This window comes from Cordyceps militaris (genome assembly GCF_000225605.1).
Source record: "Cordyceps militaris CM01 unplaced genomic scaffold CCM_S00003, whole genome shotgun sequence".
Classification (NCBI taxonomy): Eukaryota; Fungi; Ascomycota; class Sordariomycetes; order Hypocreales; family Cordycipitaceae; genus Cordyceps; species Cordyceps militaris.
This window is the reverse complement of record NW_006271971.1, coordinates 4259050-4285006: the sequence shown is the minus strand read 5'-3', so window position 1 is coordinate 4285006 and position 25957 is coordinate 4259050. Positions and strand designations below refer to the sequence as shown.

At 55.0% G+C, this 25957-nt stretch overlaps 9 protein-coding genes across 9 annotated transcripts in view; 5 read left to right on the top strand and 4 right to left on the bottom strand.

Annotated features, from left to right (window-relative positions):
* Nucleotides 1-884: 884 nt before the first annotated feature.
* Nucleotides 885-2321, top strand: CCM_04963 (FAD linked oxidase domain protein; the record flags this gene model as incomplete). Its single annotated transcript, XM_006670108.1, has 1 exon — nucleotides 885-2321. The coding sequence occupies one exon, from the start codon at nucleotides 885-887 to the stop codon at nucleotides 2319-2321; it is 1437 nt and encodes a 478-aa protein (XP_006670171.1).
* A 1449-nt stretch (nucleotides 2322-3770) lies between these two features.
* On the top strand, nucleotides 3771-5457 carry CCM_04962 (cytochrome P450 3A17; the record flags this gene model as incomplete). The annotated part of the gene is made up of 3 exons (XM_006670107.1): nucleotides 3771-3878; nucleotides 3933-5048; nucleotides 5110-5457. 3 exons carry the CDS (start codon nucleotides 3771-3773, stop codon nucleotides 5455-5457), a joined length of 1572 nt encoding a protein of 523 aa, XP_006670170.1.
* A 328-nt stretch (nucleotides 5458-5785) lies between these two features.
* Nucleotides 5786-7722, bottom strand: CCM_04961 (protease S8 tripeptidyl peptidase I, putative; the record flags this gene model as incomplete). Its single annotated transcript, XM_006670106.1, has 2 exons — nucleotides 5786-6526; nucleotides 6586-7722. 2 exons carry the CDS (start codon nucleotides 7720-7722, stop codon nucleotides 5786-5788), a joined length of 1878 nt encoding a protein of 625 aa, XP_006670169.1.
* Nucleotides 7723-9181: 1459 nt separating this feature from the next.
* Nucleotides 9182-11482, bottom strand: CCM_04960 (pyridine nucleotide-disulfide oxidoreductase family protein; the record flags this gene model as incomplete). The annotated part of the gene is made up of 1 exon (XM_006670105.1): nucleotides 9182-11482. One exon carries the CDS (start codon nucleotides 11480-11482, stop codon nucleotides 9182-9184), a length of 2301 nt encoding a protein of 766 aa, XP_006670168.1.
* Nucleotides 11483-14324: 2842 nt separating this feature from the next.
* CCM_04959 (uncharacterized protein) lies at nucleotides 14325-14836 on the top strand (the record flags this gene model as incomplete). Its single annotated transcript, XM_006670104.1, has 4 exons — nucleotides 14325-14402; nucleotides 14451-14533; nucleotides 14586-14642; nucleotides 14698-14836. 4 exons carry the CDS (start codon nucleotides 14325-14327, stop codon nucleotides 14834-14836), a joined length of 357 nt encoding a protein of 118 aa, XP_006670167.1.
* A 3803-nt stretch (nucleotides 14837-18639) lies between these two features.
* Nucleotides 18640-20871, top strand: CCM_04958 (hydrolase, putative; the record flags this gene model as incomplete). Its single annotated transcript, XM_006670103.1, has 7 exons — nucleotides 18640-19181; nucleotides 19318-19412; nucleotides 19465-19859; nucleotides 19926-20108; nucleotides 20191-20334; nucleotides 20401-20531; nucleotides 20586-20871. The coding sequence occupies 7 exons, from the start codon at nucleotides 18640-18642 to the stop codon at nucleotides 20869-20871; spliced, it is 1776 nt and encodes a 591-aa protein (XP_006670166.1).
* Nucleotides 20872-21265: 394 nt separating this feature from the next.
* On the bottom strand, nucleotides 21266-21730 carry CCM_04957 (Aegerolysin; the record flags this gene model as incomplete). Its single annotated transcript, XM_006670102.1, has 2 exons — nucleotides 21266-21593; nucleotides 21645-21730. The coding sequence occupies 2 exons, from the start codon at nucleotides 21728-21730 to the stop codon at nucleotides 21266-21268; spliced, it is 414 nt and encodes a 137-aa protein (XP_006670165.1).
* Nucleotides 21731-22517: 787 nt separating this feature from the next.
* Nucleotides 22518-24739, top strand: CCM_04956 (uncharacterized protein; the record flags this gene model as incomplete). The annotated part of the gene is made up of 11 exons (XM_006670101.1): nucleotides 22518-22633; nucleotides 22698-22817; nucleotides 22879-23020; nucleotides 23085-23214; nucleotides 23271-23352; nucleotides 23412-23660; nucleotides 23717-23798; nucleotides 23878-23938; nucleotides 23995-24203; nucleotides 24283-24349; nucleotides 24429-24739. 11 exons carry the CDS (start codon nucleotides 22518-22520, stop codon nucleotides 24737-24739), a joined length of 1569 nt encoding a protein of 522 aa, XP_006670164.1.
* Nucleotides 24740-25200: 461 nt separating this feature from the next.
* The window catches only part of CCM_04955 (mitochondrial chaperone bcs1, putative), a gene marked incomplete at both ends in the record, with an annotated part of 1470 nt that continues 713 nt past the window's right edge, over nucleotides 25201-25957 (bottom strand). Inside the window, one exon of the mRNA XM_006670100.1 lies at nucleotides 25201-25881. Within this exon, the coding sequence (XP_006670163.1) occupies nucleotides 25201-25881 (681 nt within the window). The remainder of the gene's footprint in view (nucleotides 25882-25957) is intronic.

Sequence of the window (25957 nt, the reverse complement as noted above, 5' to 3'; positions counted from 1 at the left end):
AACCAATATTGAGGCTTCTCTAGTTGCTATTGTTACTAGTTTTAGACATATATAGTATAGCAATTGATTCAATTCACGACTGAAACATGAAATGTTTGGCTGATTTTTGCCGCTCACGATGCATTGTTTGGGCCGCTTGCCAAGGACAAGGTCTGGAGCATCACCAGGAAGTGAAGACCCCAAAGCTGCTTGTTGGTCCTTGATGTTGGATGCTTTTGCCACGAAAAGAAACGCCGTTAAGAATTTTCAGCGTTTGATTGCAAAAAGACTGGCAGTATTATATTCCGGTGAAGGTGTGCATGTGGAACCCCTTCGAAGCGTGACGACCCTCCGATCGATGCGCGTTGATAGCCATGCAATGACAGTCAATAAAGTCCAAGTATACGGCCTTTGTGAAGGATCAATGAGCTTGGACAATCCACATTAAAGCTCGCGGACCGCCTGTTCGTTGGCCCGCCGTGTCTCGAACATGTTTGCCAGCTACGGCAACGCCACGATGACGATCGATCATCGGCGCGATCCCGTCCGCGGCTGTTGGCTTATTTAGGCGCCCATCTGTCGGTTTCTTGTACTACCTGACATGCGCTGCTGCCCTAGGAGAAGTCTCGGCAGCTGAGATGCGGCCCAAAGGCAGAGTTGCCTGCGGGCGCGGCTGGGATTGGAGGGAAGTGAGAGCCGCGAATCATCTAGTCGAAAACCCCATGTGTCCAGGCTGTGTGTATTTTCTCGTCTATTGACCCCAGTTTGATCGGATCTCGCTGTTTGCTATTCCGTCCCGCCAAGAAGCTCCCCCGATCCTTTACGACCGAGGTCCTACACAAGGTCTTTGCGCCTTGCTTGCCGTGCCTGACGATCCGAATCCACGGCGCCGACGCTCCTTCATCATGGCCACGCCCAAATTTCCAACATTTCCGCCGCCGGGCTTCCGCGGCACGGTGCTCCGCGCCGGCGACGCTGGCTACGACGACGCGCGGCGGCTTCCCAACGCGCGCGTGGGCGGCCGCCCTGCTCTCATCGCGCGCTGCACCACAGAAGACGACGTCGTGCTGGCCGTCCGGTTCTGCTCCGCGCACGGGGAACCAATGGCTGTTCGCGGCGGCGGCCACTCCCTCGACGGCCACGCCATGCCCGACGGCGCGTTTGTCATTGACCTCTCGCTCATGAACGGCGTCGAGGTCGACCCGCACACGCGCCGGGCCACGGTCGAGGCTGGCGCGCTCATCAGGGACATGGACGCCGCCACGCAGCGGCACGGGCTGGCCGTGCCGTCGGGCACCGTCTCGCACACGGGCGTGGCGGGACTGACGCTGGGCGGGGGCTTGGGCTTCCTGGCACGGCTGCACGGCATGGCGGTAGACAATGTCATCTCTGTGGATGTCGTCACAGTCTACGGCCTGCAGCTGACGGCATCCAAGACGAGAAACAGCGACCTGTTCTGGGGCATCCGCGGTGCCGGCCACAACCTGGCCATTGTCACCAGCTTCGTCTTCCAGGCCCATCCCATCGGCCCGGCCGTCATGAACGGGCACATCATCTATCCGATCGAGGCGGCGCCGCAGATCCTCAGCCAGCTGCACCTCGATCTGCAAAACGCGCCGCGCGAGCTGGCGATGTACCCCGTCCTGCTGCCCGCCCCCGAGTTTCCCGGCGTGCCGAAAGCGCTGGCGGGAACGCCCATTCTGGTCTTCGTCACCGTGTACGTAGGCCGGCTAGAAAACTTCCAGGCCACCATGGACGCGGTGCTGCCGTCGACAGCACCGCTGGCGAACGCGGTGCACGCGTCGACGTGGACAGCAGCCAACTCGATGCTCGACGTGCTGACACCGCCAGGCCGTCGGCAGCACCACTGTGGCGGATACCTCGCCGCGCTGACTCCTGAAATCGTGGACAAGGCCGTTGCGCTCGTCCGCAGCGCGCCGACGATGCCCACGGCAGGCATCGCGATCGCGTTCCCGTGTCTCGGCGGGGCCGCGGCCGACGCGGACGAGGAGTCGATGGCGTACTCGCGCGCGAATGCGTCTTGGCTGTACGAGAGCTACGCCTCGTACGCGGATGAGGGCGAGGACGCCGTGTTCGGGGAGTGGGTAGAGCAGGGCAAGGAGCAGCTCGGCGCGTTCTCGCTCAGCAATTCGTATGTCAACCTGTCGAGCGACGACAGCCCGGGCTGGCTGGGCAAGGTGTACGGGGCGCAGGGGAAGTGGGAGAGGCTGTGCAGGCTCAAGACGGAGTACGACCCGGAGAACCGCCTTTGCTACAATAAGAACATTACCAGGGCGCGGTTAGCCCTCGCTAGAGGGTTCGCGGAGATGACGCCTGCCTAGATGACGCCTGCTCCGGGTTTGGACCAGGCGCAAAGCAGATGGCACAAGTTGAATAAAAGGTTATTAAATTTGGCAAAGCTGTTCTATTTGTTTATTTTTTAAATTCAAGTCGTTACATTGAAGATTGTTCCCAACCTTGTCGGGGCTATCCTCTTCAGTCCCGCCTAGTATAAGACTACTACCGCTAGGTGGTCGATAACTGGCGATTAAAAAAAATACAGATTAAGTTTAATAAAGATCAAGTTTACGAGAGTGGATTTCATCCAGCCGCAAGGTACGGAATGGTTCGCGGCTCTAAGACCTGTGTGATTGTTGACATGGGTAGCAAAGCAGACTCGTATGCGAGCAGTCGCACTACTAGAACTGATGAATTTATTCCCCGTCATCCTTGTTTCCTCCACAAAACCCCAGGATTCTCTCGTTCGGCGTTAGGCATGGTTCGTGTCCGTCCTCTGCGCGGTCCGCTCCCGACCATCCGGCCCGTCTGACGTCTGGCAGGAGCTGAATCGGCGATTTGTGTCTCCATCGTTGGTAGAAGATGACCTCGTCTCTTGGCCTTGCCGACGCCACTCCCGTTCCTTCCGGTGAGCTAGTGTTCATCCCGCCGTGGGGTTAGGCAAATGAGGCGTATCGCCGCCCCGCCGCCAATCATAATATCCCTGTATTTTCTTAGTCGTGGTTGGCCCAGCTAGATTCAGAATACACAACAGTACTCCGTACACACTACTGTACTTGGCGGTGAACGCGTCCTCATGCGTTGTTCCAAGAAAAGAAACAGATGCGTCCCGACTCTGTATACATACAGCCACGACGATCCAGAGCCTTTTCGATAAACAGATTTGACAGGTCACTCACCGGCTGCTGTGCACCACGCTTTGTACGCCGTCCAGGGTTGCACCAACACTCCTTACCAGGGTCTCCTATTCACCCACCAAGAGCCCTCATGTGTGCCACGGCTACGCAGACGTAACCGCCTGCATAAAATATCTGCATCAACACATTTCCAAGATTCTCTTCGCAAAACTCCTAGCCCACCTTTGCACAAGTCACCAGCGGGTGGCGAACGGTCCGACTATGACGGCGTGGGGAAATCGCCGCGGGGGCCGTGCTTTAGGGTTACATCGCACAGCCATTAGCACTTCACTCCGCGGACTCGATGATTCTTTTGTACCGGATTGGTGGGATCAATACAATGGCACTAGGGTACGAGGGCCTTAACTCCATCGCCAATGCCACCTTGGTCACCGGATGGGTGAATATGCCCGCGGCATTACAGGCTCGGAGCCGGCAGTAAAGCAAGACTCCGTGCTGCCTCGTTACTTGTTGTTCGCTTTCTAAGGGGATCGTGTATATATAAACGTGGATGTTTGCGCTAGCTTAGCCAATCAAGCAAGAACCAATTCGCAAAGTAAAACTGTCTTGATTTGTTGATACCTCGTGCCTCTCAGCATGTCTGCTGCCCAGTACCTACAGTCCGGCTTCAGCTCGGATGGGCTGCTCAGGAGCCCTACCCTGGCCTTTTCCGTGTTGCGACTTGGTTCCGTTCTGCTTGCATTGGTACGTGCGCTGTCAATGCTGTATGGGAACCTTATCTAACTGACGCTGCGACAGTTGGTTCTATACTATGCACTCGTCATCGTGTACAGGATCTCATTCCATCCTCTTGCCAAAGTGCCCGGGCCCAAGCTGTACGCCGCTTCCTGGTTCCCCTTTCTCTACCAGACCAACATCGAGGCCTCGGCGCCCAAGAAAATTGCGGCCATGCACCGCCAGTACGGCCCGGTCGTGCGCGTGAGCCCCAACCAGATCGCCGTCGACGGCTCCATCGGGTGGCCCGACGTCTTCTCGCACGCGACGAGCAAGAAGCCGGAGTTCGGCAAGCCCTTTGAGCAGTACTTCCCCGGGGACGCGACCAGCCTCATCGGCGCGCCCAAGGACCGCCACCGCCGCATCCGGCGCCAGCTCGCGCATGCCTTCAGCGCGAGCGCCCTCACCGCGCAGGAGGCCACGGTGACGCGCTACGTCGACATGCTGATGGAACGCTTCCGCACGCTCGAGAGCGCCGGCCGCCCGTTTGACGTGATCCCGTGGCTCAACTTTGCCACGTTTGACATCATCGGCGACCTGGCCTTTAGCGACTCCTTTGGCAGCCTCGCCGGCAGCGCCTACAACCCCTGGGTGCTGTCCATCTTCCAGGGCATCCGCGGCAACGCCCTGCGCCGCTTCTTCCGCCACTATCCCAGCATCGGCTTCCTAGCCCGTCGGATGGGCTGGGCTGATGACTACTATGTCGGCGAGCGGGTCAGGCACACGGCGAGGGACAAGTCGGCGGAGCGCATGCGGCTCGGCGAGGACGGGCCTGCGGGCAGACACGACTTCATGACGTATATGTTGCGCAAGAACAAGGACGGGGAGACGGCCATGGATGAGGAGGAAATTCTGTCCACGTCCCCCATCCTGGTCATTGCAGGGAGCGAGACGACGGCGACGGCACTGTCGGGGTTCTTCTTCTTGCTGTCTCAGAACCCGGCGAAGCGCCATCTTGTTGTCGAGGGAGTCTTGACTGCCTACCCAGACGAGTCCGAAATCAACATGCGCAACACTGCCCAGTTAGAATATCTTCATGCGACACTGGAAGAAACCCTTCGTCTCTACCCACCAGTTACGGTAACACCGCCGCGAGTGTCCCCTGGTGCCGAGCTTGGTGGATATTACATTCCCAAAGATGTGAGTCGGCTTACGCGTCCACAGTCCTTCCGCCTCTGCTAACGTTTCTTCTTCGAATTAGACTTTGATTTCGGTGCATCAGTGGGCAACATTCCGCAATCCCGACAACTTTCTGCTGCCTGATCAATTTCTGCCAGAACGCTGGCTGCCCGCATCGCATCCAAAGTACGATGGCCGGTTTGCAAATGATAACAAGTCTGTCTTCAAGCCATTCAGTCATGGCCCGCGCGACTGCATCGGGAAGAATCTGGCGTATGCTGAAATGCGCCTGTTCGCGGCGCGTATCCTGCGCGCCTTTGATGTCCGTATTGAAGGTCAGGAAGACTGGCAGGACAAACAACGCATGTTTGGCCTATGGGAAAAGGTTCCACTGAACGTGCAGATGAAGTCGCGCTCAAGTTGCATTTGAGGGTGCCATTAGCACTGGTAGAGTCCCATTGGGGGCCAGAGGAGGATGTACTCTACTATGTACGAAGAAATGATATGCTTTAATGATTTCTCACGAGCACTATTTTCTATCATGTCAATATGAATCAATTTTCAAGCAGCAGAAGAGCTCTTTTTTAACAAAGTTGAGACCCATGTCTCGTCATATCTTACACCGGAGTGCGGGACTGCGTGGCAAGAGAGAGACCCGTGTATTAGCAGTTGAGCAAGTCATGTAAGATGACAGCATTTTAAACTTTAAAAATACTGACAGATATCGCCTCAAATAGACTATATATCCCTATTATTCCTCAGATACTTGCGAAATACTTGGACATGGCAGGATAGTTGGGGGTTCCAAGGCCGGTAACCGGGTCCCAACCGGGCGCCGCGTCCCAGCTCTTGCCACCACAGCTGCCGTCGCTGTCCTTGCCCATTCCTCCAATAGTAATATCGTGAAACATGGCCGGGTTCATATAGAGCGCGGGGTTAACGAAACCCAACACGCTCTTGCCCGCCGCCAGGCGCTCCTCATTCAGGCGCGTGAAGATGGCGGCCACGATGGGCGCCGCCTGGGACGTGCCGCCGCTCGTGCCGACGCGGCCGTTGAAGGCGACGACGCCGTTGAGCCCGTTGGCGGCCAAGTCCGGGAACCCGCGGCCGTTGCGGTTGTAAATGCCGTCGGTAATGTTCGCCGGCGGCGTCGCGGTGCCGGACGTGTTGTAGCTCGGGAACCCCGGGTCGTGGTAAGCGAAGAAGCGCTCCACGGCGCTCTGCTGGTACGCCGGCTGCGCAAACACGTTGGAGAAGCCGCCGCCGGGCGAGAACTGGTCCGCGACGTGCTCTGGGTCGCGCACGCCGCGGCCCGGCGCCACCATGGTCGCGCCCACCGAGGTCGTGTACGGGCAGCCAGACGCCGCAATCGCAGTGAAGATGCTGTCGTCGCTGCCCTGGCATGTCCCGCCGTGGTTCCCCGCGACGCCGCCGTCGCCCGACGCGAACACGACTGTTGTGCCCTGCAGACCGAGCTTCATCCACTCGCTGCATTGACGCTACGGGCGAATCAGTACGAGGGAGGAGTGTGAAGCTTGAGGAGGATGAATGTACTTACTTCGAGGTACTTTGCGGGAAAGGCCTGCTCCTGCCAGCCGTAGGAAAAGGAGATGACGGGCGCCGGCTCAAACTTGCCGCACATCTCGTCGGGGGTGATGCCGTCAATGACGGGGTCGTCGCCGCCGTCCCGTGTGCAGTACGACCCGTCGACGGCGTCGAGGAACTGGTTGAGGAAGCCCTCGCGGCCCTGCGTCCTGGTCTGGTAGAGTTCCGTGGTCTGCGGGTAGATGATAGGATAGACCATGTCAAAGTCCAGGGCGGCCTCGCCCTCGGCGTTGTCCGGGTTGGGCGAGTCGGTGCCCCAGTCGATGAGGTCGATCTTGGGGCCGGTCCCGGCGGGGATGTGGGTGGCGACGCGGCTGAAGAAGAGATCAAGGTCCGACTGCTTGTGCTCCTCGTCGTCCGTCTCGAAAATGCCCAGCCGGTTCTTGGGGTTGGTGGTATTGGGCGCGTGGGGGATGCGGTACAGGTCCTTGATGCAGGCGGGTGTCACTCGCCTGTCACATCCCCGGGCCAAACCAAGGCTTCTTGTCATGTTTTGGATCTGCTGTGAGGACATGGGCTGGAAGATCCGCCTCCTCTTTCGCGGTTCGTCTCTTGCCACCACTTGGCTCATGGACACGGCCGGATGAACAAAGTCGACCACGTTGGAAATGTCTCGGGGGAGGCTGTACCTATCTGCTCCCAAGTACCGCGCACCAGATCGCTTCCCGTGGTAGACATGGTAGGACGTCTTCAAGAGAGACTCGAGGTTGCCGACAGTTGTCCGAAAGTCGACCCAACCTCTGCTCTTGGGCTGCGTGATGCTGGCTTCCGGGATGCCGGCCTCGACAAGCCACTTTTTGACAGCGGCAAACGAGCTCTCGTCCGGAGCAAAGGTGTCGACAACCTGCTCTGGGGAGTAGTGCTGGCCGTACTTTGCCGAGGACGGGTCAGACACCTCCATCAGCAGATCCATTCCCCTTTCAAGGTTGCGCTGCTTCAAGGCAATGCGCACCGGAACCTCGACAGAGGACCGGGCCGCAGCGCGCTTGACAACAGTTTGGTAGGATCTCCTTTCATGCTGGACATGCTGTGATGGCATGCCGAGAGAGGTAGCAATAAATGCATTGACGAAAAGAGCGGTGACTCTCATGTTGGCTGCGGGTCAGAGAGCTACTGACGGCGATAGTAGGATGAGGGGAGTGTTCCAATAGGGAAAGGGTATGGGTTCTTATATAAACACAGATATTGCATTCAATTTATTTTCTTTCTCCTATCCCATCATAACAGACGCCGACTACATTCTCCTCCAACCAAGAGTAGGTCAACATCCTCGCGTATTTGCAGCCTGCTGTGTCTGGCCACGTCAACACACTCTTGTACTTGTCAACATGCTCGCACTTGTAGCTTGCTGCACCTCGCCAATTTGGCCGTGTCATGATATCTTGCAATAGTTAGTCATCATGTAACGACCACCCTCAATCCTCACTGCCACGGAAAGAGAGCCCTCGAGACTTGCTGCCAAATGATCTTCATAGTGTATTTTCCGCCTTCATCGGCACTGTCGTAATGACGCGTTGACTTGATACGATAATTCATCTACACATCGCCAGTGGGTCTGAGGGACCAACACGATCCGGCCATCGTTGCCGTGGAAATCGACGCCGAAGGGGTGCCAGCACATCACGGAACTACCAACTCCAAACGGATGTACCGTCGGGAAATACCGGCGCAGATCCGGGATTAAGATGGAAATGGTAGCAGGTATAACAGTACATTTCTGTAAACCGCGATGGGTGACTATTGTATTGACAAGAGTTAAAGTAAAACATGACCACAGGAGCGCGCTGCGCCAACGCGTAGTAAAGGGCTAGCTTAGTTGTCATGACGATGCTGTGTTGAACTCCGGGCCCAAGTCGCGGTCGGTTGATAATAGTAAGAATAATAATTTGGCACCGTCTGCAAGGACAAGCCTGCATGGCAATGTCATCATCTTCATTCGGGTTTTACGACTGACAACCAGAACTGAGACAGATAAATTCGACTAATCAAGATCTTATCTAAATCTGGATTCAATTAGTAAAATCTCAAAGGCCGTTTTTCGTCTGCCAGAGCTAGCAAACTACCCCGGACTCTAGAAGTTGCCAGGTGGAGAGCGGTGCCATTCAGAACCTTATGAGAGCCGATTTTGTGCTGTAAACTGTTCCCTATTAATAACGTTGTCTTCCGAAGCACCCAAAACCCGCTATCTAGTACATTGTTGCCCAGGAAGTTAGTGTTATTAGTCGTGGAAAAGCCTGTTGAGACCACTTGGCGCCACGCGATCTGCGCCAGCAAAAGAAAACGCTACTCGAGTATTCACGACAGATGCTGTCTACTAATTCGAGTTTTGGCCTGCTAAAATCCGACGGCCAGGTAAGATTGCCACATCTTGAAGCCTAACGGGAGCCTCCGAGTCTCAATCTCATGGACGAGCCTTGCAATGCCCAGCTCCCAGCCATTTGCGATGATGAATGCTGAATGATGAACTAGGACACGAAAACTCTTGTAAAAGCAAGTAAAGAACAATCTTTCTTTTTTCCATGCTTTTAAATCAACCCACCCTACACAATTTATCCGTAATTATTGTCTGACCACTCCCTCACCACCCCAAGGATATGCGACTTAAAGTCGTCCTTCTTCTGCGTTGACGCAAACGAGTCGACCAGAATCTGGACAATACTGGCAGCGTACTCATCGAGCTCCTCTTTCGACGGGCGATCCGCGCCAGCCTCGCTCGCACCCACCGGGCTGACGGCACCAAGATCCTCGCCGCGGGTGATCTTGCCCACGGCGCCCATAACCATGTCGATGCCGAGCGCGTACACGTCATCCATGCAGGCCAGGGTCGACTTGGCGTAGTCGATTGCATGCTTGCGAATATCAATTATATACCCCAGGGGCGCGCCCTCTCTCATCTCCCGGAGCGAGTAGATGAAGTGGCTTTCCTTGCTCTTCATCGCCCGCGCCGCCGACATGATGCCGCGGTAGGATGGCAGGTTCTCCGCGTGCAGGTGCAGGAGCGTCTTGCCGAGGGAGAAGTAGGCGAGCACGCTGTCGCTGGAGATATCCGTGGAAAGTAGCGACAGGCCCACGTCAATGTAATGGCTGCCCATGGTCGCGGAAAACGACCCGTCGCTCAGCGCGGGCAGCTGCTGCACCAGGATGCCGTATTTCGACGCCAACTGGCGGACCGTCGGGCTCTTGGCGTCGTTCGCGCCCGTGTCCTTGAAGTAGGGAATGACGTGCTCCTGCAGCAGCTCGTTTTCGAAAAAGGCCAGTTCCGGGACCGCGCCCTTTTGCTTCTTCGAGAGGAACAGGTACGGCACGTGGCCCGCTCGGATGAGCTCGGGCACCAGCTTGCTGGCCATCAGATGGGACACGAGATCGCCGCTGACAAACACGGCGACGTGCAGGGGCGACGCAAAGGGCTCCCGCGTCAGCGACTGGGCAATGCGCGAGGCGTGCGCCGCCACGCGATCCGTGGCGCTGACGTAAAAGTGCGTGCCGCGCGTCAGGGATCCCATCACGTACAGTCCCCTCGTCGCCTGGAGGCTCTGGAAGTCGACGACGACGCCCCCGGCGGCGTGCGGCGTCAGGAGGCCCTTGGCCACGGCGGACTGCAGCAGCGGCGAATTGATGCGCTCAAGGCGGCATTCCTGCCCCGTCGCCTCGACGACGTACGCAGCCTCGACGACGCCCGCCGAGGTCTTGGCCGTGAACATGCCGTCCCAGGCCACCCAGTCCCCGCGGACGACCTGCAGCTGGGCCGTCTCGAGCAAGCGCAGAACCCGCTGCGCATTCGGCACCGGCATGGCATGGCGGTACGTCATCCACGCGCTGTTGAACTTTTCCATAAACAGCTGCTGGCTCGCCGGCGAGAGCGAGTGCCAGTACCGCTCCATGACGGGGGCGGTGCCGCTGAGCACCGACTGCCAGCGGACGCGCTGCTGCTGCGCGGCCGCCAGGTCCGTCGCGAGCTGCTCTAGCGGGGCGTCCCTGTCCAGCATCCAGCTCCAGTCGCCGACGGTGGCCGTAGATATCTCGTCGGCTAGAGCGCTCGCGAGCCGCAGGAGGCCGTCGTCGGGGCCGCTGCGGCCCTCGACTTGCCGCGCGAGCTCGTGCAGCACGTAGCGGCGCGGGTTCGGCACCGGGTCGGCGGCCTGCACCCGGGGCAGCCGGCCGCTGCGCGACATGAACGTGATGGGGCCCTGGTGGCCGTTGTCGGACAGGTACAGCGCCGCGTCGACGGCGGACAGTCGCGAGCCGACGACGAGCACGTGGGCCGTGGGCGGGATGCTCTGCAGCTGCGTCGTCGGCCACGGGTTGGGGAAGTAGCCGGGCTTGCCGATGAGATGTGCGTTGGCCGATCCCGTAAAGTTGCCGAGCGCGAGGACGACGGAGTGGGCCGTCAGCGTGGACTGGTTGTCGAGCGTGATTGTGAATGCCGAGTCGCCCGCCCGGTCAATATCGGTTGCGGCCGCCTGCACGGCGGCAATGGTAATGCCAAGCGCACGCGCCTCCTCTAGGGCCTTGAGCCAGCGCTCTTTTAAATACTGGCCGTAGTCCAGCCGCGAAGGAAAGGGTCCGTCCTCCAAGTTCTTCCGCCACTGGGTATAGTCCCGAGGGTTATCGTGGAAGATGCCCATCGTGTCCGAGTGCATGTTGAGGATCGTGCCGTGGCAGTCTGTCGAAAAGGCCAGCCCCGGTCCGAGGACATCTCGCTTCTCGACAATCACAATCTCGGCAAGCACTCTGCCCTTCTTTGCTTGCTCGACAAGGTGCAGCACGACGGCGATACCCCCGGCACCACCACCAACAATGGCCACATCGGGCTTGGTCACGGTGATTGGTTGCGCCAGCTTTTTGCCCATGGTGTAAAGTAAAAGACTGATACTCAATGATAGGGTATCTTGATAAGGGACACCATAATTTGAGTGGTCGGATAAGCTCTCCTTATATGCTTGGCCGGGGAACTGTACGCGGAACCCGGCATGGCTCACACTACCATCCAAGGCAAGTAGTCCAATGCGACGTGTTGAGAGAATGGGGCTGAGCCTTCCTCCCTCGAGTCAACGCCGAAAAGTACTAACATCATTTACGCAATCGTGTCGTCTTTCTTTACCTCGGGGCCAGAACACGCCTTCTCAGCGGCTGCCATTTCATTGGCTTATGTCGACCGCATCCCAGATCTAATCTCAACACAGGCAAGCGTACCCGGAGAATCTGGAAGTTGTCCCATATTCTCTCGCTGAGCCTTGTTCCCCGGGGATACTCTGGAGTTGAGATCCTTCCCAGATTGTTGAAACCCGAGCTATGTCCTTGCCTGCATCCGATGGCTCCTTTGCGGTTATACCAGTGCGTAACCTTTCTTACTAGCTTGGCTTGTGACTCTCAGTATTACTATATCTACATGCTTACATCTCTAAATCACCTATATCTCAAGGATAAGGAAGCTCCTACGAGATGCAGGGTCAACACTCTGTGCCGCCACTGAGGCGGTCAGTCGGTGGCGCGGCGGCTTCCTGCAAGACAGGCACCCATTTTCTTCAAGCCTCCAAGTACGGTACTCGAGTCTTGGCCTTGTCATTGGCTGGATGATCTTGCGCCTCATCCATGGCGAAGTCCGGTTCGATGAAGCTGCATCTCACAGGTGGGGCGTAAGCCCTGCTAACCAAGACGATATTAGATATTACTCTCCTAAATCTTAGATATTAATAATATTCCAGGTTCGTTGGATGAGTATTCCCAATCCTCCATGCATTCCTGGAGGACTGTCACAATTCTATTTTCGGGTCCTGTTGCTTCCGCAGCAAAACTGTGACCTCGGCCATGTAACGAGCATTTAACCCACATCAGATTAGATGCAGGATGAGGCAGGGGGCCAATGGGCCATGGACTGTTGCTGCTTTGGAGTGTTTGCTGTTTATCCTAGCCGGCAACAGCTGTTCGACATGAGGCTCATCCACATGCACAGATGCTCTAGAATCTGACACGGCTCGCAGCATATTTTAATGCCTTGCACCCGGGTGGCTACGCGAAGTCTGACTTGTTTCAACTGAAGGAATGCAATTTATATCAGGCCGTGCCTTTTCTCAGTCATTTTAGCCAGGGCCGGTTAGTTATTCTTTGGCATTGAGCGGTTCCTCGTGACTGTCACTGAGTGGCCTCTTGGCTGTCTATACTGTTGTCGTTTCTCTCACTCTCCAAGTGATAAGAGATCTCACGCCAATCAATTGTGGCATATGGATGACAGCTGTCTAGAAAGAATGCCCCATCCAAACTCCTCTGTATCTGTACGCTAAAGAGATTTTCCTGGGCGATCGCATGCCAAGGATGCTCCCCTCTGACATGGTTCTCGAGGGACGAATACAGAAGTTGAGCAGTAGGACAGGACCACATAATATTTATCGTACAGGTATCTGTATGGTCATGTCTACTAAGAGCCATGGCTGGCTGTTGCAAGTAGAACGAGACTGTCAACACTGGAAAAGATGCATCCGCATACCTGCAGGAACAGATCACTTGGCAATTTGCTCGTCTGTTGTTTCACCTATAACCAGATGAAGAGCGTGCATGCGCCGCCCAAACCTTCTTCTTTTAGACGTTGCCTTCAGCGGCAGGCAAAAAGGACGTGGTCCAGCCAGCGCCACGCGGGACCTGCAAGTCGCCTCCCGCAGCATTGTAGTATCGAGGAGTCATGGCAACTCTGTCCTTGTACAACTCCCCTCAAGCCGTCCGTGAGCCTTTCCCGTTACGATCAGTTCCCGACCGCTAGGGCTTGTCAACAACACGTTTTCTTGAGTAAGCTTGCATGAGGGCTTCAGTAACTGGCGAATAGCCTGCGCTGGTGGTCGGGTGGCGTTTCTGCCTTGCCGCTCTGCCGATTCTTGGCGCCATAAATAACCTTAATGACCTTGTTCGTTTCCTGCGGAGCTCAAAGTAAGTAGCTGTTATTATAAGCAATTTGCACAGTCGCTCTATTTACGAATTTTTTTGGCAGCACGATTCGTAGAAATAGAGCTACCACGCAACATCGTGCAGGCGCCACCCGTCGGATGCAAGTTACTATCCGTAATTTGTATAGTGCTTGCTTTTCCTGTAAACCCAAGCACAAGCTAGTAATAATAGGCCATTTTTGACATTTCTCTTACTACTGCGAAGCAGGACAGTGAACACGCTTAGGAGGTGCCGCGGCAATTGGTCCTGCTGGCTCATAGAGCCGGTCGGCAGCACCAATTTTCTTCGTGGTCTGTAATCGGGAAAGCAATTTGTACGGATAGTAGGACGGCAATTTTTCTTGGCAGCGAATCGCCATCGGCATGATCGGGTCGGATGGGGGCGGTGGGCCGTATCTGCAGGTCTCGGATATCTCAGCTGGCATGAAACACTGCGATCGCAACGATTTGGCTTCCTCAGGGCTCGCATGTCTGTCCCTTGATACAGCCCTTGATACAGTGTCTCTTGATCCAGTGCGTAACATCTGGGTTCCTATTCGCTTTCCAGGCGTCACGAACAGGGCAGTTATATAGACCCGAGACACCTCAACCAAGATTTAGAAACTGTCTAATTTATATAAATTATGCTGTAAGACATCGATGTTCAGCTCATCCCCGTGCGCACGCTCTGAAATCACCTGTAAATAGTCAGTCTGCCCCGTGTTTCCCATCCTCACTTTTTCAACATTCAGCCTCCCTGGTCTGAACACCACATACAATGCGTCCTACTATCGCAGTTGGTCTCATCCTTGCTTCATGGTCCAGCGTCGCTGCGGCTGACGACAGCAATGTCAGGGTGCGGACTCTCCTTTCGCCTTACTCCATCACTTCCTGACGTCTACAGGGTATCATCTACACCGAGGAGAATGGCGGCGGAACTTCGTTCAAAATCCGCTCATCGAACTGCATTCGACTCAGAAGTCCCTTGTAAGTACTGTGGCCGAGAGCCATTTGATTCAATACGCTGAGGCCGAATTAGAACTGGGAATGTCCGGTCCCTCGACGTGACGCTGTTCCAGGAGTGCACACTCTACTAGTAAGTCTTGCCTGGTCAATCAACAAGAAAGGTTTGCTAATTAAGCACCGTCCAGTGAGCGCCGATGTGATAGCGACGTCAAGCATGTCGAGTTCCTAGACGACCAAGAGAAAATTCAGGATCCGGCAGTCGAGGCAATCAGATGCACCAATGTCGATGCCGACTGTGTTGGAGGGCGCGGACAGGAACTCTAAATCGCTGCCTCGCAAGGTGCCGGAGAGGGCCAGTATTCAGTGTCAATGTCCAGGGAATTGTTAAGGGTGGCTCCGGCCACATTTAGGACCGCAATTAGCTAATTAAGTCGTCAGATATCGTAACTGCCAGGTGTGATGGAACATGATGAATTGTGGAAGTTGTGGGTGTGCTAGCTAGAGGTGGTGCCGGAGCCTAACTAGGTACCTGACACAACCCTTCCAAAATAACAGAAATATTAAAAAAAAATCAGTAAATGAGCCTCAGATTAGAAGAGGTAAAACTTTATATTTGAATTGTATAGATTAGTTCTTAAACTGGGTATTTACTGAATCAGCTACATATCCTCTGGTTGGCGACGTGGCTGATCGCTTACACCGCTCTCCAGCTTGCCCTGGTCATGTCGCATGACAAGACTGTATATCGGAACGAGTGACTGGTGACCAACACTTTGGAAATAAATGTGCCCAGGGTCCGTCTGCCAGGTCTCTATCAGGTGCAGGGCAAGTGTGCAGTTCTCGTGACAGTGCCTCGTTAATCCCGCCTTGAGTAAGAGTTGGGGATCCATGTCTTGCGTGATGTGGTCCCAGAGCGCCGTCCATCTTGCAATGGCGCGTACAATCGATGAATACGCTCCGGCCAGCATGTTCATTTGGCATGCAGAAATGGTCAACGCCGTGATTGCTGTGATGGGCTAATCAGCATGTCGGATGAAGGGGTAGATGAAGGTGCGCGCCTGCCATACCTAAACTCACTGCGCTAAGTGACTCTAGAGTCACGTTCCAATGGCATATTTCAGCATCCATGAAGAAATTATTAGCCATCAGCGCAGATACAAGCTCTGCAATAGATGTACCAAGGCGTTGTGTTGATGCTAGACGTGCCAGGTCTGCCATTTCCTTGGCGACAATGTATGCAGTTGCATTCGGGGCATCCCAAAGCTCGCGATGGCTTGGGAGACTGCATTTCATTTCCCCTATCGTCAGGGCTGGCGGACAGTAAAATACCCGTGCTTGGTTCCAGTCAATCGCGGCCGTCATGCTGGCGACACTTTGTGCCCAAGTTAGCCACGACACGAATTGCTTGGGGCTGACTCGATGGGACTTACCGGACAGCCGTCTCGTGGAATATAAACTGGTGCCAATCCAAAGTTGGCTTACAAATGACCGACGTCAGTCCAAACCGGCGTACCGAACGTATGAGTGTCGGCAGCCTCTTCAGCCGCGCCCTTTCCCGAAGACTCCAGTCGTTGTGGTTCATCATAAAGTTGGTCATGGCCACGGCTGCCTGCAGCGTCTGGAGCTGTGCAAGGGTCAGATGATTGATGTAGCTCTGATTCAGTCTTTCCACCTCTCGATAAATGTACTCGTCTGCTACTTTTGTAAATCTCTGTGCATGTATTGTGTGCTTGAACGCGGCGCAGCGAGAGGAGCCGAATATGGTGACGGCAAGGATTAAGAATGTAGACGTCTCTGGGGTCCCAAAAGAGGCACAATGCACCAAAGGAAAGTGTATATGCGTCAAGCGGAAAAATGCGGCGACAAAAAATCGCATCTTTTCCGCACAAAAGACTTGAGCGACTTGGTTGATGTCGTGAGTCGCGGTATATGTGGCACCATCAGCCTCGAGCTGGTAATGAAGCTCTCGCAGACCTGTCACGATCGAGGCCGCTTTTACGGCGAGTATTTCATATCCCTCGTCTGTCAGGGCAGGGATTGGAGACGGCGTCGAGATGGAAAGAGCCGTCAAGTCCTCGTGTGTCGGGAGCGTTGAAAGAGCATCGTCCAGCATCGCGGTGTGGCAGGGAGGGAGCAGTGCGATGATGTCGCTAATATCTTGGGGCGACGCGGATGAGTTTTCCGAGAGTCTACTCGCGTCGGGGACATTTTCATTAAAGGAACCGTCATTGTTGGCGACATTGAGGTACTGCTGCATCGTGACTGTGTTGGGGTTGAAAATCTGCCGCAGAAACGGCATGCCCTTGGCCACGTGCGCATTTTGAGCATGATTGGCGTTTCCAGTGGGAGTAGCTTCTGGCTTTTTTGGACACGACAAAGAATGCTTTTTATAGACGTCGCTTTTGTCTAATTAGCAATGGAACGTTGGATGCAGGAAGCCTTCCCCCACACCTTCTAGAGAACTCTTTGTGGCAGAAACAACACTTGAACCTATTGGGCCGCGAATCTGGCCTTGGGTATCAGCTTCAATTTGGCAGTGACGGTCGGCGAGAAGCAACATGGCGGCTCGGCTTACGTGTTGCTTCATGTCTTCGGAGATGGGTGTTGCGCTGGTACTGCCGACCACATGTGTCGCAGCTGTAATTTTTCGCGGCCGGGGCAGACATTTCTCGGTCTCCAAATACGCCGCGTTTGCGTCTTGTTGCGTGAGAATAAATGACAAAGATGAGAGGCTAACCGGTCGAGAATGTGGTCCTCAGTCTGCTAAATGTTGAAGTCTAGACTTGCTAGTGACGCATTGCTAGTAGCTCCCGCTCACTGTGGTGTACTCTGTAGTTTTGAGGAGTATGCTATGGACGCTGGAAAGACATGTACAATCGCGACGGTCCATCGCTGATTGTGCAGGCATTCCAAGTGCAGAGAGAGGGCTTGCCCCAATGCGACATTGTGGCAATGCCTCTGGTAGGCGGATGGTGATAGGCGAGAAACCACCAGGCGCATGACAGACTGAGACAAGCAAGAACAACAATACGCAGCCAGAATGGGATGCATTTTACTACAAAGTACAAAACCAGGAAAAAAGACTAAAAAAATCGCCACCTGTCACACATCAATACTATTCCAGGCAGGTGCTTCCTTTCCGCTTTGCATCAGGGCCTTTCTAAACTCGGCTGCTTGGCGGAAGGAGTTTAGTCAAAGCCCGGCGCCATCGTTTATGCGATGGCAGCGGGGAAGGTATCGAATCATATGATGCGATCAGGTATTTTGTACTTTTACGGATACCCACGGATGTGATAATGGTTGCAGGCAGTCACCTTTGGGCTTTCATGGCGCCTTCCTTGGCATCGAGATGCGACCCGACAAAGTCGCTAGAGAAGGCTATAGACAAGAACCTGTCAAGAATAAAAAATCTACTAAATAGCTTCTTATCCGCATATTTATATCCAAGTATAATCTAGACGCGACTCTCCGAACACATTCACGGGACTGGCCGACTCTCCGCATCATCTCCCCGCACAGAGCTCGCGACCACCCCTCCCATCGTCCATTTGTCAGACCATTCAGAGCAGCAGTTATGAAGTCTGTATTCGGATAACTAACTAGCAGATCCCGAAGCCACCAACGAAAGGCCCGTTCCCCCGCACGTTAGAGTAGTGCGACACTTTGATCCCCCCACGTTTCCCACCAAGGTCCCTCCCGGCAAAGCGCGCCGCCACGAGCCTTACCGGGCAGACCATCTACATGACCCAGTCATCGGCAGCCACAAGGTACAATCGGGTCGCACCAAACAAGCTACTATAACGGTGTCTTGTTCATCGCCGACATAAGGCCGGAATAGACGGTGAGCGGCGCACTCTGCTGCTCCGTCGGTCATTTGACGAGTCCCGCCAAGGTGAGGGGGTTCACAGGGCCCGGAAAGGTGCAGACTGGAGGGCAACACGGACGACGCCAAGCTTCTGGCAGCCCTTATTCCCTCGTTTCTTGGGATTGACTGCAGACGCCGCATTTGCTGTACTTGTTGGCCTATATAAGGACGGTACCCGAGCTGTCGCTGCTCCTGATCGCGTCGTCGTTTCACCAACAGTTTGAGGACTTTGCGCACTCATCCAGTTGCCTACGTCATCAGGATGAAGCTCACTCTTTCCGCCCTGGGCGGCATGCTCGCGATGCTACCTGCGGTGCTCGCGGCGACCGTGGACAAGCGAGGCCCCGTGCCCTACAAGGTGCAAACCCCGCCTCTCGATACCGACTGGACGTACAAGGTCGGAACCAATCCCTGGCCGGAGCATCCACGACCGCTGCTGCACCGCGACAACTGGCAGAGCCTGAATGGCATCTGGACATATGAGAGCGCCGACGGCAGCTCCCCTGCGCAGGCGCTCGCCAGCCCTCCGGACCGCCAGCTCGGAAAAGAAATCATGATTCCCTCGTGCGTCGAGAGCGGCCTCTCCGGCGTGCAGGAATACCCCGTCACAAACATGTGGTTCACCAGGACATTCAAGGTGCCGGACTCGTGGCGCGGCCAGAACGTGCTGCTCAACTTTGAGGCCGTCGACTACGAGGCCACCGTCTTTCTCAACGGCGTCAAGGTCGGACACAATGTGGGTGGCTACTTTCGCTTTACAATTGACGTGACGAGCCAAATCAAACATGGTCAAGATAATACGCTGTACGTTGATCCTGGTCAGCTTATAACACACCATACTCACACGTACTACTAGGCTCGTATTTGTCTATGATCCCACCGATCTGGAGATGGGGCCAATTGGCAAACAAACCAGACGGCCAAGCCACATCTTTTACAGGTCCTGTTCCGGCATCTGGCAGACGGTCTGGCTGGAAAGTGTGCCGCAAAACCACATCACTGGTGTTGACGTCACTGCCGACATGGACGGCAACGGTACGCACGCTGTCATGTCGTACTATATGACGATGATGCTGACAGATTATAGTCGCTTTCACTGTCCACAGTTCAGGAAACAATGGAACAGGTGTCAAGTTCAATCTCTTTGATAAGCATGGCAAACAGGTCGCCTTGTCCGTCGGCAGATCCGATTCCGAGGTCAAGTTTCGGCTCGCCTCTCCTAATCTTTGGTCCCCCTCTTCGCCCTATCTCTACAACATTACCGTTTCCATGGGCGCCGACACAATTAGCAGCTACACCGCGTTCCGCAGCATCGCAGTGGGCGAGGTCAATGGTATCAAACGGCCCTTGCTCAATGGCAAGTTCACCTTTTTGATGGGCACTCTGGATCAGGGCTTTTGGCCCGACGGCTTGTATCTCCCTCCCAACCGCGAAGCCATGGTGTATGACTTGAAGATGCTCAAGAGCCTCGGGTTTAATTCCGTTCGCAAACATGCAAGTCAATGAATGCTCCACCGTCGGCAGAGCCAGTTCTAACATCAACTACAGATCAAAGTAGAGCCAGATCTCTTTTTCCGCGCCTGCGACGAAATGGGTCTCGTCGTCATTCAAGATATGCCGAGCATGTCGGCCGATGGCAGAGTACCGAATGCAGACCAACAGGCCGAGTTTCGCCGTCAGCTGGGGATCCTCATCAATGAGCACAAAAACTATCCGTCGATTCTGGTCTGGGTAAGCTACTTACTTTTTTCTTTTCTTTTTCACTTTTCTCTGTACTTTTCCTCTTCTATTTAGTTCCTAACATGTCATCCAGGTCATCTACAACGAAGGCTGGGCCCAAATCAACAGACCCCCCTACCCCGAAGGTGAACTGACAGAGATGGTGCGCAAATTGGATCCGACGAGATTGATCGACTCAGTTACTGGCTGGAATGACCATGGTTTTGGCGACTTTTCGGTATGTACACTATTGCACGATACACTTTACACGGTACATCTGTGCTCGAGGGACTGACTGGCAAAGGACAACCACCACTATGCCAACCCGCAGTGTGGCAGCCCGTTCTCGTCGCTCCCTGGCGGCCCATACGACTCGAGCAGGATCGGCTTCTCGGGAGAATTCGGCGGTGTTGGTCACAATGTCTCAGCCGACCAGTAAGGCACTTGTCCCTCGCTTGCATGAATTTTACTAATACAGTCCGGCGTCAGCTTATGGAAGGTGCAGCATGCCATTGACGAAATCAACCAGACGTACGAAATGGATGAGACTCTCGAGGCGTACAACTACCGCACTGGCGTGCTGTTTAGGGAGTTGAAGGAGCAGATTGAGATGTACGCCTGCAGCGGCGCCATCTACACCCAGACGAGCGACGTCGAGGGCGAGCTCAACGGCCTGTACACGTACGACCGCCGCATTCTTCGCCCAGACGTGAAGCAGTGGAAGCGGGACATTGGTCGCTTATATGCGGCGGCACAGGGCCGCGGCGGTGCTTGATTTGTGCATCATAGCTTACAGTAGTGTTAGGATAATAGCTTTGCTCGGAGTATACATTCTTCAATATCGGTGAACTCGCATATCTATTCGCCCGTCAATAGGTGAATTGAGTGGCGATTGTAGTTGGTGCACCCACATGGCGATGAAACAAGATGCGGCACGGGTACTACTGGATTGTGCGACGTGGTCGAGCATTGTGGTAGCACGAGGAGTGTATCGAGGATGTCTATAATCTCGTATATTATCAATATAATAAGCGTTTTGCTATTTCCAACTAGTAGCATGGTACAACTAGATGACTTGAAGTACTGCTTGCCCGCTTCCCCATTGATACGACGAGAGCTAAAAGCGTCCCATACAAGCCCCAATATCCCATCTACCCTTCCCGCTCAACCTATCGCGACAGCACAGTCACCGTGACGTTGCCCAGCGCGCCGCTGTCCCTGTTGATGGGCGAGGTGGTGATGCTGTACGGGGACGTTGCCGCGTCATAGTCCTTGAGCTGGAAGTCGTTCCACTTGTCGCCCCACGGGCAGCTGAAGTAGACGCCGCAGATCTTCTGGCCGCCGAGGAACAGGCTGAAGCTGCCCTCGACGCCCGAGGACGAGTCGGAGCGGCCCGACGCGCCGACCGACGCCTGCGCCCCCGAGGCGACCGTCGTCTTGTTGACCTGCTCCGGCAGGATCTCGCTGTTCTTGTTCTCGCCCTCGTAGAACTTGCCCCTTGGTTTGGTCAGCAGGGGAGACGACTTGCGCTAGGTGCCCTAAATATACCAGATCATTTGCGCGTCTTGCACGGTAATGAGCCCGGTGTGCACCAGGTTCACGATGGTGACGGAAACCCACTGAGCGTAAGCCATGATGTAGAATAGAGTCTAAGAGACGACTTTTTTGAACGGGGTTAAATAGATAAAAGAGTATGATACGTATCAGATGCAGAGAAAATAGAAGCCGAGGGAATCGCTGATAGTTATATACATGGCATTCTTCACTGCGGCAATTCGCCTCGTTCTACAAGCCTAGTTCCATATGCCGAATTATCCCCTGTATACTGGTCATTCCCGCGCGTTCCGAAGTCATTCCATGTGAACCCGTCTGGCTTTTTCTTGGCCGAGAACACGAGACGGTTTTTTTTTTACCACATGGGTAGGATCGCGGCGAGGCTATGACTCGAGTTGTCCGAATGCCGGGAACCAAGCGAGTTGGAGTATAAGCCAAGTCTGCTATAGATCTATATTGCAGTCCATTTAATCTCTTTCCCGTCCTACTATTCTCTAGTCCACTTATTGCCGCTCCATAGCCCCCCTCCCCTGCTCTCGCAGTAGTTGGTTCAACTGGCGCTTCTGGGAATTGAATTCGTATTTCCAATAGCCGTGCTGGCGGTTCGTTCAAGTCCGGGCTCAGCCATCCGGCAGAAGCAAAAGTCTCATGATTCTTGCCAGCACGTGTTCCCAACTCGTGTTGAAAGCGGATTGCATCGCATCATGTCTCTTCCTCGAAGAAAGACTCTTTGTAGCGCTGAACCTGGCTACTTAAGTCTGTCGTCGCCTTGTCATATTGATACCTACCATCACTGTTCCAAGTTCAAAGTCACACAGAGCCATTACACTTTTTTTTTTCAACGCAGCAAATAATCTCTAGCACACGATGCGAGTCGGTGCTGACACTTTTGTGAAGGGCAAAGTCCCAGCCGCCTTGCTCTTCTGGAAGGTGGCGTATGGCGAGACGGTGCCTTTTTCGAATGGCTTGACTCTTGGCCAAGGGTGAGTCGAACCAAGATTCATCTTGTGTCGCTTTGTGTTTCTCATATGCTTACTCCCTTGACAGCTACAACACGTATCTGAACCACGGCTGCCGTCACAATGCAGTCAATATCTCGTTGAAGCCCGACTCTGCGACCCCGCAGCTCCAGATTGACTACCAGGCCATCCAGATCACCAAATACGAGTCAGTGGTACTCTCTGCATCAGTCCCTGCTTTTTCGGTTACTTACCTTTCGTACGAATAGGCAACTTGTTACTGTCCTCGAGACAAGCGCCGGTGCCGCTGTCAAGGCCGTTGTCGAGCCTGTCCCCGCCGTCGAGCCCGTCCCCCCCGTCACGCCGGGCGCCTCTGCCAGCACTACTGCCTCGTTCCTGGACAAGAGTTCGGTAAGACCAGCACGTCGCATACGCAGTCTGTATTCTCTGTCGCTCATCTTGCCACTCTCTCTAGTTTGAAGCCAGCTTCCTGACCTACGTGGTCAAGGTCGACGTGCAGAAGCAGTCCACGTCCCAGGCTACCTACGCTCTCAACTGGGACAATGCTCCTGATTCCTCCGTCTACTGCGATCGTTTCATCAGCGGTGCGTGTCTGGTTACAAAACACACACTGTCCGCTTGGCTGACATGACTCTGCCAGACTTTACAAAGGGCGGTGCGCTTTTCGCCCGTGTCGACATTAAAACGACCGACTCGTCCAAGCACAAGGCTCTGGAGCAATCGTGCGTTCTTTCAGACACGTAAATAGAAGAGCGACAGCAGCAGACTAACATCAGAACAGCGCCAAAGCCGCCTTCAGCGCATTCGGGGCCAATGTCGAGCTGACACAGTCCGTCAAGTCCAGCATGACGGAAATCGAAAAGTCATCCGAGATTTCTATGCAGTTCGTCTACGTCGGCGCCCCCTCCGATGCGCAACAGACTGTCAGCGGCAGCGGTAACGGTTCTGGCGACGCGTCGCAGCTGGCTCAGCTCAAGTCCATCGCCGACAACTTCCTTGGCAAAGCAAAGGACAGCGAGTGGAAGCGCCAGTACGTTTCTCCTGCCCAGTGTTGCTGCGACGAAAAGGCTAACATTCGTCCTACAGCGCGATTCTCCAACAATATGAGCACGTTCCCAACTGGAGCAACCAGTTCAAAGTCCCCGACTACACCGCCGCCAAGGATTTCGTAAGTTGATCGAGACGACATGTGTTTCTTTCGGCTACTTTTATTTCACCCTTTTTTTCCGGCTCTAATCAAGTCACAGAGCTGGTCCGTTTTCAAGGACAGCAGCAGCTACAAGGCCATGTTGAAGGCAGCTCAGCTGGGTAACATTGCTTTCCCATCTCCGCGTCGCAAGATCCCGGCCCGCTAACAATTGCAGTTTCTCCCGAGCACTGGGTTGGTGGTGCTTCGACCAAGAACCAGATCCTCACCGTCATTGGGCAGACGCTATCCGATATTTCCGAATGGGTGCGAGCTCCCAGCAGCGAAGAAATCGGCATTTTGGCTAATATTGTGGCAACAGGTAAAACGGGTCACCACGGACCCAGCCTCGGCGGCGACACGCCCGACCATTACAGCCCCGGAAAAGTATCTCGACACATTCCTGGTGAGTTTCAAGGGTTATTTACGGTCTTGCGCAACATAAATTCTCACACAGTAATGGCAGACGTCACTCACGACGACCAAGTACATTGCTCAATCCTTTGAAACGGCAAACCATGTCAGCACCAACGGTACGTCTTTCTTTTTCTTCCTTCTCCGGGCTATCAAGCAGTCTTTGGTCCCCAAAAAGCTAACCCATCATCATGGTAGTCATTGAACCGTCGCTGCGGTCCGGCGCGACCAAGCTTTCCGACGTGGAGGCCTTTGGCTTTGGCACTGTTGCCGGCAGCGTCAAGGTCGCCTTTGGCCGCAGTCTTCAGGGGGAGTCGTACATCTGCCTTCCCGATCAGCCCATGGCACCCGGCTTCAAGGCCGTTTCTGAGCTGTGGGGTATGAAGAAGGCAACGGGCAGCTTCAACAAGCCGATCCATGTCCTGCCCGTTCCCCAGGCTGGTGTCATTCGGCTCAGCACGGACCAGCAGGCCCCAGGCGGCACCTTGTTCACATTCTATACCAAATAAGTCTATAGTTTACTAGGTAGCCAGGCGCATTCACAGTAGGGTTGAAGTAGGCAGCGCCCTCAGGGCAACAATACACAAGATCGTCTCCCCTAATGCCGATTCTCGCGAGACTTTGACTTGCGATCAATTACAAAAATGACCGAAGCGCCAAGATACCCCTATCAATATACCAAGGCCGATTAATTTGTCCCTCCATTCTGAATGGCAGAAGTGGGTTGTCGATGTCTTCGGTAATTGACGAAGACCAGGATATGTGTCCCCGGGACTAAAGACAACTAGGATGGATCAGGGCTTAAACACGAATTATTCCCCATTGAAAGATTCGCTCACTTAAACGTTTTAGTTTTCTGGGGGCTATTGTAAAGTTGTGATATGCGCTATCAGTACGTCCCCTCTACTCCCGACGGTTGTTTATGCTACAATTTTCCGGAATTTACCAATTGATCTCCCCCGCTCTCATTCTACTCTCTCAGCTCGTTCTTTGCACGTGAATCAATCCATTCCTGAACACAGTCAACCGCCCTCTGCGGGGCGTCCTGGTGCTGCAGGAGAAACGACATGACCTCAGCCGGGCTTACCAGTCGCTCCGGCAGCCTCGCCGCGAACGCGTCGGCCAGCACAGGCAGCTTCTCCTCTCCGCCCGACGTCTCCTCATCAGGGCCTACCGGGCTCCGGTAGACGAGGTCAAAAAGATCCCTGGCCACGTTGCGGTCGGCGAGCGGGAACTCGACGCGGACGTCGATGCGCCCCGGCCGGACGAGCGCCGCGTCGAGTCGCGCCGCGTAATTCGTCGTCATGATCAAGATGCGGCCTTCCTGCGACGACACGCCGTCAATGATGTTGAGCAGGCCCGACATGGTGGTGCCAGCGGCCGATGATGCATCACCAGCCGCGTGCGCCGCCCCGACCGCGCGGTTCTTGGCAATCGCATCGACGTCCTCGAGCAGGACGACGCACCGGCCCGGTAGCTTCTCAAAGAGCTGCTTGAGGCTGTCGTCGGTGATGCCCGAGATCTGGATGCGGTAAATGTCGAGCTCAAAGTGGCCCGCGACCGAGAGGCTCAGGCTCGTCTTGCCGGTGCCCGGCCGGCCGTAGAAGAGATAGCCGCGCCGGTACGGGATCCCGCGCTGCGCGTACCAGCGCTGCGTCGCCGGGTCCACGAAGCGCGCCATGTCCGCCACCAGCCGCTGCTTGGCCGCCGCGTCGAGCGCGACCGTG